This window comes from Condylura cristata, unplaced genomic scaffold, assembly GCF_000260355.1.
Source record: "Condylura cristata isolate star-nosed mole 26May11 unplaced genomic scaffold, ConCri1.0 scaffold00003, whole genome shotgun sequence".
Classification (NCBI taxonomy): Eukaryota; Metazoa; Chordata; class Mammalia; order Eulipotyphla; family Talpidae; genus Condylura; species Condylura cristata.
In genome coordinates this window covers 9,797,448-9,812,323 of record NW_004567104.1, presented here as the reverse complement: position 1 = coordinate 9,812,323, position 14,876 = coordinate 9,797,448, and the positions used below count along the sequence as shown (strand labels likewise).

The 14,876-nt window shown below is 37.1% G+C and overlaps 1 protein-coding gene across 5 annotated transcripts in view; it reads left to right on the top strand.

The window, feature by feature from the left end:
* PLD1 (phospholipase D1, phosphatidylcholine-specific) overlaps window positions 1–14,876 on the top strand; it is a 199,164-nt gene that overhangs the window by 72,262 nt on the left and 112,026 nt on the right. For all 5 annotated transcript variants that reach the window (XM_012733922.1, XM_012733914.1, XM_004674964.2 and 2 more), the window contains 4 exons: window positions 105–213; window positions 2,219–2,284; window positions 9,283–9,341; window positions 10,357–10,449. In XM_012733922.1, coding sequence (XP_012589376.1) covers window positions 105–213; window positions 2,219–2,284; window positions 9,283–9,341; window positions 10,357–10,449 — 327 coding nt within the window. The remainder of the gene's footprint in view (window positions 1–104; window positions 214–2,218; window positions 2,285–9,282; window positions 9,342–10,356; window positions 10,450–14,876) is intronic.

Sequence of the window (14,876 nt, the reverse complement as noted above, 5' to 3'; positions counted from 1 at the left end):
TGTTTCATGAACGATACTGTGAGTCATAGTTCTCAAACCAGTCTAATAATTGCTGCATTGTGTTTGTGTGTGCATGTGCATGTATGCCCCTGTGTGTATTTCAGACACACATTTAGAAGACAAAATGTCAAAGGGGAGGAGCCTCGAGAGATGCCAAGTTTGCCCCGTTCATCTGAAAACAGGGACAGAGAGGAACAGTTCTACAGTAAAAGGGTAAGTTCTTCCACTGCTATTGTTTCGAACTTCATTGTGTAGAAACATGGTGACTGCTGATGAGTAAGATGAGCCTGGCTTTGACCCACTGGTCTAAATCCAGGCTTGTTTAGCTTCTCTGAAACTACTTGACAATCCGTACTTCCCCAAACCACTCTGACTCAGGAGGCTACACAGCCCTGTCTTCCTGGTCTCTAGGAAGAGGAAGACTGTTCTTTGACATGAAGAAACTGCCCTCCCTGTAGGGACCTCATAGGGCTCATTGTGAGTCAGGTTTTAGCTCATCTTCGGGGGCTTTGAGATCTACTGTTGAAATAATATATTTCTATATTTGCTTCAGTATTTGTAGTAGCTTGCTGTAAATATATGTAAAATCCCACTCCCAAACTCTGGATGGGGCATTTAGGGTCTGAGAAGAGTGGGCCAGAACACAGACAGGTGCAACAGGATCTAGCGGGGGACTGGCCTGCTCGGCTTCCATGACGTAGTGTTGCATACAGTGAAGGGTTGTTACTAGTTGTTTTTATTTTTTTTAAAGATTTATTTATTTATGCATACAGACTGGGGAACAGGCCAGAGGTGCAGGGGCAGTGAGAGGCTTCACCAGAGACAGAGTGGGGAGCAGAACAGGCAGATCGACGAAGTACACTGCTGAGGGGAGCAGAGGGCGGGTCAGGAGAGGTCTGCCACGCCATGTGGTCTCCTCCAGGGCAGGCGGGAATTGAACTCCTGAGAAAGTGGCTTTAGCTTCTCAGTGTTGTGCTTTAACCTTAACCCGCTGAGCCACCAGGGAGGGCCTGTTACTAGTTTTTAATAAATGGTAACAGTAAATTCAGTTCTATTTTATAATCTGAGATTTTATGTTCTAGAATGGGCATTGATTTCTCCTTTTTAGTTGTCATCTTGGTTAAACTCTCTTTAAGAATCTGGAATAAATATTTGCCAAGATATCTGGGCATATAATATCCCAGTTTTGGATTACTCTATGTACATATTGAGTCCAGTTCAAAATGTTGAACTCTGGCTTTAACAGTTCTTCAGTGTATACCAGAGTCAGTATAATTCATATCACCCCCCGTCCCCTCCCCCAAACATTGAGCATATGTCAATGGAGGTTACAGTTCACTAGGAAAAAAATCTTTTCTTTTAGATGTCCCTTTTTTTTTTTCCCCTGGAAAAGCTGTTTTAAAAAATGTAGTTTATTGGGCTCTCCCTGGTGGCATAACAGGTTAAAGCTCTGCACTATGAAGTTCTCAGAAGCCACTGCAGCATGAGTTCGATTCCCAGCCAGGGAGGTGACCCACATGGTGTAGCAGACCTCTCCTGACCCACCCCGCTGCTCCCTTCAGCAGTATGTTCAGTACATCTGCCTGTTCTGTTCCCCACTCTGTCTCTGGTGAATCCTCTCACCCACCACACCTCTGGCCCATACCTCAATTCTGTAAGCATAAATAAATAAATCTTTAAAAAAAGAAGTGGTGTATCTTCCAATAAATTTAGTTTTAACTAAATTTAGTTTATAAATTGAGAAAATTTAGTTTTTTAATAAAAACAACAAATACTTTAAGACCACTCACTATGGTAAATCCTGTGTTAATAGCTAGGGAAAATAAAAATATATATACAGCTTGGGTCTTGTCAGCAGTTTATTAAAGACCTAAGCATGTGAGAATTTCAGTAAGAAGAAGAGATGTGTTTTATGTGTGTGTGTGTGTGTGTTGAGTTGCATTTTTAAAAATGATAATGTTTTTGATTGAGTAAAAATTGGTTTACAACATGGTGCATGATTTAGAGGTGTAGGGTCATACCTAAAAAGAGACTTAAATTATGTTTCAGGAGAGCTATGGAAATAATTTGTTAATGCTATTCCCAATTCCTGTCCAGTGACAATATTAATAAATCCTTGAATAACATACAGAAGTTAAGATGTTTCAATGATCACATTGTTTTTGCTTACATTTTCTGTAAATATAATGTTTTCTTATCTAAAATATTTGTATTACAGAAACAGCTAGAAGACTACTTGACAAAATTACTGAAAATGCCAATGTATAAAAATTATTATGCAACAGTAAGTACCGTTCAGTGATTTAAATTTTGAAGTACTTTATAGAATAGTAAATTGTCAACTACATTTTAGATAATTTTATCAACACAAATGCTTATTTACAATTATGTGTTATTCCTTGAGTTTAAGATAGATGAAAGAAAATAAAATTGATTGACAACAAAGATCCAATAGATGGTGATCAAATATAACTTGATGTGTCTAAAATAATATATTTTAATAAACTTGAAATGCTACTAAGCATAGGTTATCTAGAAATCAACCTTCTTTCCTCAGAGTTTCAAAGCCAAAAACACTTATAATCCTAAAGAAAAATATTGGGTAAGTGGATGAAAATAGTTGAATAGAGTTGAATACCCAAAGACCATAATGAACACAGCGAGATTGCCATATAATTGGCTTGTGAATTACTATAAAAAGCCTGTTTTTTTCATGTGAAAGTGAGAAGCATGGGAAAAAACAGAGAGAGAAAAAGTCTTTAGGAAATCGGAGAATAAAGGAGAGGCGTAGGAACTTAGAAGCTGGGAGGCCCACAGGAAAGAGTGGCCTTTATAGAAGGTGTCAGAACACCCTGTCATAGGCCCTTAGAAGGGGCCTCCATTATCCAAGGTTCAGACAATGGAGACTGCACTGGATAATTAAAGTTTTAACCCGTGTATATATAAGGCACGCTGTTGGGGGTTGAATGTAGGATTATGTGTATGTGCAGAACTTAAGGGTAGGTGCAATTATGATTTGGCCTCTTATTTAAAGTGTGGCCTCATGTCACAGAAAATGGGCCACCCTCTATGTATTTACTAGCAGAAGTAAGAGCACTTGGGTTCTTTGGGGTGTTCAGAAACTTGCAGCTTGCACATGTTTTTTGGAGGCTAAGAATGCTCCAGCTGGTCCCTCCTGTACACAGCCGACCTGGGGCAGGTTGACTGCCCGCCTTTTGTAGCTTCCACTGTGATGTTCTTTGTACTCAAGGAATGTCTGTGGCCCGCTAGACTGGAGAGGAGTTTTTCTCAGGGAAGAGCAATTTGGATCCAAGGAGGGATCTCAGAAAAACATAATGAAAGAATTTTGTCCCTTCTAGGAACCAGGATTGTGCATTTTTAAAAAATGTAATGAATAAGTATTTTACTGCTATCATTACTAAAAATGTTGCCACCCATTTTCTCTGAAGTTGATATTATTTTCTTTAATAGAGAATTATTTAAATGTGTACTCATACTTGTATGCAGTAGTTTTTCATTTCTTTTTCTTTTCTTCCTGCCTGTGATTTTGTTTATGCTATTTCTGTTGGCTTTCAAGCGGTATTTGCTGAGTTCAGTCTTTTCTTTCTATTTATATACGTTATTATATTTTGGATTCTCATGTGGATGAAAGATGTTTACTTTCTTTAAATGTTCATTTTAATTTCTTTAAATTAAGTTAAATTTCTTTCTTTAAAATGTTCATTTTAATGTCCAATCATAAAAACATTTTCAAAGTTGAGCCATATATTCTTTAGAAACTCCACAATGCCTTCTACATATTTCTTTTGGAAGGGAAAACCTGTTAGAACTAATATACTGTACTACTCTTTATTCCCCAAGCAAGAGAATTCACCAAAATGATACAAGCATAAACACCATTTCATCTTTGTTGATTCTCAAACACTATCTTTCTTTCCTACTAAATTAATATGATTTATAGACTTTTTTTGTAGGCTTTTACCTTGTATTTATGAAATTAGATTAGTATCTGTGTCTCCTTTCATAGTTGTAAGAAATATTAAAGCTATCTGCAAAATAAAAGTTAAGAGACATCTTCATATAATCACATATGCTCAGTAATATATTCTGTATAATCACATATTTTTATAAGTGTAAAACTAAGCTATTATAACTATATTTGTGTCCTGAAGCTAATAGCATCATAAATAACAGCTTAGGGGATCAGAGAGGACAATGCACCTATTTTAATAAAATTTCAGTGAATTTAGCTATGGACAGCTTTTCTATTTATTTTTTTATGGTCAGTGGTTGGGTTACTATTTAGAAAACACCATTTCTTTTGGGTTTATGAAGACTGCTTTGTTTTTCTTTTTTGGGGGGGTTCTGGAAAACAAAGTAGTCTATAGTTTTAGTGAATTCAGCATCAGACAAGATTATTAATCATTCATTCTTTTTTCTTGACTCACTTGTAATATGGAGATAAATGTATCTGGCTTCTTCACAAGGCATTAGTATGTAAAAAAAATTAATTATAAAACAGCATGTAAAATGGCAGACAGTGTTCCTTTTGTGCTCTGTGCTAAACCCACTAGCTGGGCTTTTTTTTTTTAAGATTTTTTTATTATGCATACAATGAAGTGTGGAATATAGGCCAGAGATGTGGAGGAGGAGTGGGGAGCAGGACACGTGGTTCTACTGAAACACACTGCTGAGAGGAGCACAGGTAGGTGAGGAGAGGTCTGCTGCACCAAGTGGGTCACCTCCCCGACTGGGGATTGAACTCTTGCTGCTGTGGCTGCATATAGCTTCATAGTGCCTGTTGTGCCACCAACAAGGACCCTATCTGGGCATTTTAACTGGTGATGGAAAATGCTTATCTTCAGGAACTTAAAGGAGGAATTATTAGGAATAGTTTATATAGCTCTTTTCTAACTAAAGATTAAAAATTTAGAAATGGAACAGAATTCATCATTTCCAAGAGAAGGGCCCTAAGCTGATAGGGTAATATATTAATTTCAAGTAAACACCTTACTCTTGTAATTCAGACTCCTTAACCTCAGGAGGGTTATATCAAGCTAAGCACCATTCTGGAGATAAGGAATCTGAGAGTAAACATCTCACAGATCAAAAATATTAATTTTTCCTCTTCTTTGTTTAGTAGGAAGTCAAAGTTTAGCTAGGGAAGAATGGGTAAAGAGTCATAAAGCTGCTCACCTTGTTTCCATGCCAACAGAGAAAAGCCATACTTATTTAAACAGCTGCATTGCAAATTAAAGGAAATATTGTCATTCTTGTGATTGAGTCAGAGTTGGGGGGGTGGGTCTTAGGCCTTGGGCAAAACCTGTTTCCCCCACAGATTAGATAGATGTCTTCTATATTAAAAAAAAGGTTCACTCTAAATGGAAACCAGTTACACACACACAAAAAAAAATAGAAACTCTGGAGAGGAGCTTTGTTAACTGTTTTACCCTGAAGGCAACCTTTCCTGGAGCAGTTGAACCTGATTTTAGCCTTTACCAACAGGCACTACCAATTCAGGCCCCCCTCTACCCAAGAGTAAAGGGGGCCTTTGAACCCCTCCCCTTCTAATTCAAAAGTGAAGTAAAGCTGATTGTGAGTTAATGAACAGGATGTGTTGTTGCCCTTAGAGTTTATTTCTTTACCCTTGTCATGGGAACCTTTTATTTCCCTATTGTCCCAATATTTAATTGACTTTTTACATATTCCTTTGTGGGGCAGAGATTGATCAGTACATTGTCTGTCCAAGATAAGCCTTATGGAATATTTTCCAACTAAATCGATAATTAAATTCTTATTTCTGAGAATCACCAAATGGAGAATGGAATTCTTTTCACTGATAGTGTCAGCGCTGAGAAGTTTGGAAAAGCATAATCTTTGTTAAATTTCAATTTGTATTTTTTAGGTTTGCGTTTAATTTGACCTTACCACATAAACCTACTAAATCGGTATAACTACTAAATCTGTAGAACATTTACTGTCAGAGTTTTCTTTCTCTAAAATAGAGGTAGTTATTTAAGTTTCTCTTTAAACTTTAGAAAACATGAGGATAAATTTAAACATTGTATTATAACAAATTTAAATGTTTTTAATTGCTAACACATTTTTCTATTTAGATAAACATGTTTGTATGTAGCAATTTTACAATTTTCAAAAGTTTTGTTTTCTGAATTATTGCAGAGCATATTTCTGTTGTCAACTATTAAATGATAAGAGTTTTACGAGTAAAAAATTATTCAGGTATTTTATAAGTGGTTTCCTTGACTTTTTCTTTTCTTCTTTTTTTTTTTTTTTACATAGAAGAACTGAGGTATAGGTAAGAGGTGCAGAGTAGGGGTGAGAGGATTCACCAGAGATAGAGTGGGGAGTAGAACAGGTAGATGGACCACTAAGGGGAGCAGCAGATGAGATAGAAAAGGCCTCATGCACCATCTGGGTCACCTCCCTGGCAGGGATAGAGCTCAGGCCATACAGGTGACAGCATTGAGACTAACCTGCAGACCACCAGGGAGCCCTCGACTTTTGCTTTTTCATTTCCTATTAGTTCCATCAACTGTCTTGTGAAATTTCATAAAACGATAGTTTCTTCCGGTGTAAAATAGGATAAACTTTTTTTCTCTCTGTTCTCTGGAGATAAAATGAGAAATTGTGGTTTAGGATTTTAAAACATTTGGATTTGAATGCTCAAAGTTTATGGTGTCACTTCTGATAACCTATCTATTGCTACATTTTCTAGTTAGAAAGCTTTTCCACAAATCAGATTTAAAAATGATTGGTACCAACTCACCATTTTTATACAAGAAATGAAATATAAAGACCTTGATTTTTAAAATCCTTATTAAAAATACTGTGTGAGGAGATATTTGATTTGGAGTATGAAACTCCTTTTGAATTTTAAAGAGTTCCTTAAATAACCCTAAGAAAGTAATGTACTCATTTAATTGGTCTTCATAAGGACTGACAACTCTTAGAAGGTTGTAATTTCTTCTTATGAGATTAATATAAAAAATTAACCTAATAGGTTAATTATTATGAAGTTGATAATATTGTATATCCAACCATAACTACACAACTTTCCAGTTGTGTGGGCAACTACACAGTTGCCTTCTATCTGTGATACTATGTTAGCTAGGAAATGGTCACTGTCCTCTCTTCTACTGTCCCTACTCTCATGTGTAATGTTATAGTTTGTTCCACAGAACTTTGTAGATGTGGAATAGTTTTCATGACTTGTCTCCCCACAGATTTCTGAAATGCTGAGAACATTTCTTTTCTGTCTTTGATTTTCTATTAAAGTTATTCCCATGGTCTGTGACCACTGGCAGATTTGGGCTTACCATCGCTATTTTTTTTTTTAAGATTTGTTTATTTATGCTTACAGAACTGGGATACAGGCCAGAGGTGTGGTGGGTGAGAGACAGAGTGGGGAGCAGAACAGGCAGATTGACAAAATACACTGCTCAGGGTAGCAGCGGGTGGGTCAGAAGAGGTCTGCCACACCATGTGGGTCAGCTCCCTGGCCAAGGATCAAATTCATGCTGCAGTGACTTCATAGAGCAGTGCTTTAACTAGTTGCGCCATCAGGGAGAGCCCACCGTTAATATTTTTAAAAATAATTCTGTAATTAGAAGCAAATAATGTCCAATGCTAGTTGTTCCTAAGATTTTATGAGGTAAAACTGCTGTGTATGCTAGCAAATACATACTTCTGATTTTGTTTTCCTTCTGTGCCTCCATCTGTGCATTTAGTGCTTAACTCACTAAAACAAGTTGGTCAATTTGATTAAAATAAATGGTGAATGACATTTTGCTTTTGCAACTTAGTTTTTGAGGATACTGACTGGTCTAACTTGGTGTCAACTCTACCCCTTGCTAATTATGTTATCTTGGACAATTTACTTCACTTTTCTAAATCAGGTATTGGCAAACTATGGCCTATGGACCAAAGTCAGCCCAATTCCTGGTTTTTGTTATGACCTGTGTGCTAAGAATACATATTACATTCTTAAATGGTAGAAAAATAGGCCCTCCCTGGTGGTGCAAGTTAAAGCACAGCACTAAGAAGCTAAAGCCAATTCAGCATGAGTTCAATCCCTACCCTGGGAGCTGACCCACAGGGCTCTGCATACCTCACCTGACCCACCCATTGCTCCCCTCAGCAGTGTGCTTCATTGATCTGCCTGTTCTGCTCCCCACTCTGTCTCTCACCAACCCTGCACCTCTGGCCTGTACCCCCATAAATAAATAAATCTTTTTTTAAAATGGTAGAAAAATATAGAAAGAAAAATATTTCATTGCACATAAAATCAACTTTATATTTTATTATTCATAAATAAAGTTTTCTGGCCTACAACCATGCTTATTTATTTATGTATTATCTGTGACTGCTTTTGTGTTTCAGTAGTTTGTAGGGCTCATAAAGCCTAAAATAAATTTACTGTTTGACTCTAAAAGAGTTTGCCTTCCCTTGTGGTAAAGCTCAGTTTCCTTTTTGATACAAAGACAAATATTGCATCTATGTTAGAGAGAGTTTAAGATAATCATGAAAAATGTTTTGTTTAGGACCAGCAGAAATACATGTTAGCCATTGATCTTGGTATTATAATGCTTGTAGCTTTTAATCTGATTATAATTTAGATACCAAGGTGAGTTTACTATATAAACTTTTCCTACTTGCTAAAAATGTAATTGTCTTTACAGTGTATGTAATATTTAGCTTAGGTAATTATTAGAATAATTCCGAGACCCTCCCTGGTGGTGCAGTGGGTTAAAGCACTGCACTGAGAAGCTAAAGCCACTTCCGCATGAGTTCGATTCCCGCCTGCCCCGGAGGTGACCACATGGCGTGGTCATGTGGTCACCTCTCCTGACCCGCCCGCTGCTCCCCTCAGCAGTGTACTTCATCGATCTGCCTGTTCTGCTCCCCACTCTGTCTCTGGTGAAGTCTCTTGCCACCCCTAGGCCTCTGGCCTGTACCCCAGTTCTGTATGCACAAATAAATAAATATTTAAAAAATAAATAAATAAAAACACAAGAATATTGGGAGTACATTTTCGCTGTGACCTTCATGAGCATTTTGTCTGTATGTCTTGAACATGAATCACTTTCTTGTCTATGTTTTAATTACATATAGACTTCTAACCTGTACTCTTCCTGGGCAATTCTGAGGTTATTGATTTGTGCAGTGTGTAGAGTACCACAGACATATCTGTGTTTTGAATGCATAAATTTCTGTCTTCTTTTCTTACCTTTCTAAAGTATGGATTTTTGACCTTTTTTTCAGACAGAATTTCTTGATATAAGCCAGCTGTCATTCATCCATGATTTGGGACCAAAGGGCATGTAAGTTCCAGTGTTGAATCTTTAACCAGATGTGTAAAAAGTTGATACTGCATGAACATTTGCTTCATCTGCTTGCCATGATAAGACAGTTTGCCTGGCTTTACTGTGAGCTACATTTTTTACCAACAGTCAGAGCAACTGAGGGGATCTGTTTGCACAAAACAAAGTGTCTTGCTACGTTAAACAAGGGCAGCCGCTGCTCCACCCTCTCTCTCTGTGTTTTTAAAGAACAGCTTTCCTTTAGCCCAAAATAGCAGTTTTAATATGGCTAGCAAATAAAAATGTTGGAGGATGTATTAAAAAATCAAATACACAAATTCCTTCCTCTAATCCCCTTGAAAAGATATCTTTATCACTCATTTTCATGACTAAAAATACTATGTAAAATGTTATATAAGAGCATTAAAATTTACTGATTTTCCTTAATTATACGAGAACTTGACAGTGCAAAGAACTTCTTTCGTAAAAGCATTGTTTAGTTTTAAATTATTTCTTCTATTTCACCATTACTACTGATCTTTCTTTTCACATTTTTCAAGATCAGGATATTTTTCTTTTCAAAGTTACAAGCTTTGCTTTACTTCCTTGGGCATTACCTGACTGTAGAACTGTAGGTAAAGTAAAGCAGAGATGTCCTGGAATCTGGGGTGGGTATTTTCATTGGTCTCCGCTGCAGCTGAAGCAGCCCTGTGCAGGTATTTGGCAATGGCAGGGATTTGTTCAAACTGCAGCCATGACTGGAGGCATTCTTCGGCATTGAGAGCCAGAAAACCAGCTATCTTCATTCTGGCAGGGTGCCCAATAGAATAGTGCTGAAGCCAGCACCTGGCCAGTATTCTGGAAGATTAGCGGCAGAGTACCCAGGCTAGCTAATGATGGTCAGGGTGAACAGGAAAGAATGGGGAGGCGGCACTTGAGAGTGAAACCTCACATTTAGTCCCAAGCCAAGAGACTGTATCTGCTAAGTATAAATAGGAAATTTGAAGATGATGGGTTAACTTGATATCTTTTTCAGAGAAGGAATGATAATGAAAAGATCTGGAGGACACAGAATACCTGGTTTGAATTGTTGTGGTCACGGAAGAGCCTGCTACCGGTGGTCAAAAAGGTAGGAATTACTTATGAATTTTGTATGTTTGCTGTAAAAAAACTGAATATTGGGGTTTCTTTTTTACATATTCGTTTAGGTTGCCTATCATATAGAAATCCTTTGAAAGTCATACCAGAGAAAACATTAATTTATTTAAAAGTTCACATTTCAGTATCCATTTAAACATTCTGTTTAAACTTGAACTTACAGGCAATTTATGCAAATTACATTATATATATATATGTGAAACCTGGTGGGTGTTGAGGTTCAAAACTTGGTTTGCCAAACAGCTTACACAAGTCGCCAATCAGTACAAGTAAATGTGTGCTACTGGTATATGCTATGTTATGAATTTGTTTTTAGAGAAACACAAATCAACATCACAGTAAGATTCATCTTCATACTCACTAGGATGACTGTAGTAAAAAAGGATGGATACTAACAAGTGTTGGCAAGGATTTAAGGAAAGTGTAAGTAACCCTCTTATACTTCTGGTAGACACTGACTGGTTCAACCACTTAAGAAAGCTCTGTAACAGTACTCTAATGCTAAATATAGTATTACTCTATGCCCAGCACTTCATGGTATTCCATGAATTCTACTTCATGGTATTTACCCTAGAAAACTAAAAAAAATTGTTTATAGCAATACTTAACATGAGCATTCATGACAGCAATATGCAGAATGACTAATAAATGAGACAACCCAAAGACCCATCAAATGCTATATGGCTAAACAAAATGTAGTGTATTATTTGGCCATTAAAATGAATGAAAACTGTTAATGAGTATAGGGTTTCATTTTGGGTTGATGAAAATATTGGGAATTACATGACTGTGATAGTGCAGTTTTATAAATATATTAAAAACCATTGAATTGCATGCTTTAAAGGGGGAATTTTCTGGCATGTGAGTCACATCGGAATTAAAAAATTGAAATTTTAAAGAAAACATAAAAACAAAGTACTGGTATATGCTATGTTAAAAATGAACCTTTAAAACTTCATGCCAAATTAAAAAGAAAAAAGGACACAAAACACCACATGTATTTTTCCACTTGTGTGAAATGTCCAGAATAAAGGCTCTGTAGAGACAAGAGATTCATGGTTTCCAGGGACCGAGGGCAAGGGAAATCGGGCTGTTACTGTAACTGCTATAGGGTTTCTTCTTCTGGAAAAAAAAATATTCTAAAATAAGTGATGATGAGGTAAAACTTTGTAAATATACAGTACCCTTTAAAAATAAACTTAAAAAACAGAAAAAATTGGTGAGACTTTAGAGTGGTAATTTCAGAGTTATATTTGTGAAGATGTATATTATGTTTACTATAGTAAGTATCTATAGACAGAGACGTTTAATTCATATTCTGTATCCTACCCAACTAAAGACTCTTTGTGCAACAGTATGCTCACTGATTCTTATTTATTCCCTCAAAATACTCACTACAATGTGTTGAACATAATAGACAATAGCTATTTGTTGCAGTAATAATTTAATAGAATTAGAAAAAAAATAAGAAATATCTCCCCAACCTTGCAAAAGACATGTGAATATGTCTCACATATTAAATATGAAATTAAACTATGTGTTGACTAAAAATGTATAAATTAAAATTAAGATATGCTTTTAAACATAATTAAGCTCTATCATACCAACAACAAAAAATATGATTAAATTAGACTTATTTTCTGGGTCTTAAAAGGAGAGAAGAAATTATGAACAAGGAAAAGGTCAAAGGATTAGTGGTGTAATAAACATCAATTTCACTAATACAGAAAAGTTATGTACTAAAAATACTTGATTTCAAATCAAATTCTGTAGCTGATGTAAAAGTCCCTATAACTCAAGGTATAAGTGGCATCACAGGAAATTCAGAGATGCCATGTGAGGCATCACCACTGTAATTGAACAGAATCCTGGGAAATACGTAGAAAAAAAATGCCAAGCCAGGAGAGGAGTGGAGCAAAGGCCGCCTGCCCTGCCTTCCTGCTGCACACAATGCCCCGTGTGGAGGTTGCTCTGCCTAGCCCATTGGGCCCTGCTGCAGCTTCCTGCAGTACCATCCTATTCCTGGCTTCTGTGGCCACCCACAGCCTTTGCCAATCTTTCAGTAAAGATTTGCTCTGAGATTCCAAAGTCACCAGCTTGTATGCAGAGCACGTAGAAGCATTCCAGGAGCAACTCTCAACCAAGAGCTGGGAAAGTCTAGCCCTTTGTCCCTAGGATGGGCCACACAGCAAGTTCTACCATGTAAAAGCTCCTCATGGCAAGTTCTCAGTGCATGAAAGTCCAGCCTGGATGACTTCCTGTCAGCTCTGCCTTATTTATGCTCCCTAGTAAGTTCCTAATCTGTTTCTTTAGCAATCACAGTTGACCTGTGAGCAACATAAGAGTTAAGGGCACCGACTCCCAACACAGTGCAAATCCAAGTATAAGTTTGCTAATAGCCCCCTGTTGACCAGCAGCCTCATTGGTGATATAAATAGTCCATTAGTACATGTATTATGTTATGTGCATGATATAGTGTACTCTTCCAATATAATAGAGAAAAAAAAGATGTTATTAAAAATCGTAAGTGATTCATCCTAAACGTCTTCATTCCTGTCCTCCTCACTGGAAGTTGAGAAGGAGGAGGAAGAAGAGGAACTTTTGAAAGAAAATCTGTGTTTTAGTGGGCCTTTATGGTTCAAATCTGTGAAAGGGCCAGTTGTACTCTCATTTACATGCTCATCTCAGAGATGGCTACTGGCAGTTTCCCTTCACCATGGAACTCACTCGAGAAGGAATCAGGATATGCAAAGCTGATAAGCACAGTAAATGATACCGATGCAGGAAGTGATCAGAGACCTGAAGGAAAAAAGAAGCCCATGGAATAATGCAGGACTTGACTGAAGAGTGTGGCTTTAGCTCTAGCAGTCAATAACTGAAGTTAGAGTTATAATCTCCAAGAGAAGGAACAGTCAGAAAAGACAGTGGGGGTTCAGTGTGGGAAGAATTCATTATACAAAAGAAATACACTTTTTTAAAAAAGATTTATTTACTTATGCATACAGACCTGGGGTACAGGCCAGAGATGCAGGGGCAATGAGAGGATTCACCAGAGACAGAGTGGGGAGCAGAACAGGCTGACTGACAAGTACACTGCTGAGCAGAGCAGCGGACGGGTCAGGAGAGGTCTGCCGCGCCATGTGGTCACCTCCAGGACGGGGATCAAACTCATGGCTGAAGCGATTTTAGCTTCTCAGTGCTGTGCTTTAACCCACTGTGCTACCAGGGAGGGCCGGAAATATACCATTTTTAATTTTTTAAACTTTGGATTAATTTAGGCTTCAACACACACAATCTAACAAGGTATCAGCCTCCTTGGAATGAAATGTAAAACTTTCCATAAAGATTGACGTCTTAGTTTTATATTAATAAGTATTTCCTGAGTCACATTTGTGAGAGATAAAATATCAGTCCTAAATAACGATAATAAAATACCGCTGACAAATTTAGATTAGAAAGCTTCCTACAATAGAAAGCATCTGATGTGCAAGTAAAAGTAAAATTTATGGTGACTGTTATTTATAATTCTTTTTCACCTTTGTATCCATAAAAGAATATTTGGGTCAAATATTTATTCTACACTGACAAATCAAGATAAGGCAAACAGGGCATTATACTTTTAATCAAATATGATTATGATCTTATCTCAAAGACTATAAACATTAAAAACTACAGAGCCTTCCCTGGTGATGCAATGGGTTAAAGCACAGCACTATGAAGCTAACAGCAGTCCCATCAGTATGAGTTCAATCCCCACCCCAGAGGTGACTCACATGACGCAGCAGACCTCTCCTGTTTCACCCACTGCTCCCTTCAGCAGTGTACTTTGTCAACCTGCCTGTTCTGCTCTCCACTCTGTCTCTGATGAATCCTCTCACCACCCCTGTACCTCTGGCCTATACCCCATTTTAGTATGCATAAATAAATAAATCTTTCAAAAAAGAAAGCTACAATACAACAAATATTCCCACAACTTAAAACATCTTCTTAAAAACCACATCTATTTAAGAGTTACTTCTCTGCACCTGGTAGTGGACTATAAGTTTAACTCAAATAATATCTTAAGAATAAAAGATGTATAGCTTTTAAGATATAAATTTAGCATTTACTTAACTCTGAAAAGGAGTTAAAAATTTTAGATAGTAATCACATCTAAATGATTTCATTTACTCCCTGGGATCCACACATGTTACCATTAGCTGGAAAAGAAGGCTGTGTTGCCTAAAGACTTCCTCTGTTCTGCTACATCGTTATTCTAGGCATTAGGCAGACACCAGTGGGCACGGTGGATATGTCCATGCTTTCATGGACCTGTCTTTCTAGTGGAAGAGACAGAAAATAAACAAGCATACAAGTAATTCCCGTTAGTGATAAGTTCCATGAAGAGGCTGAACATGG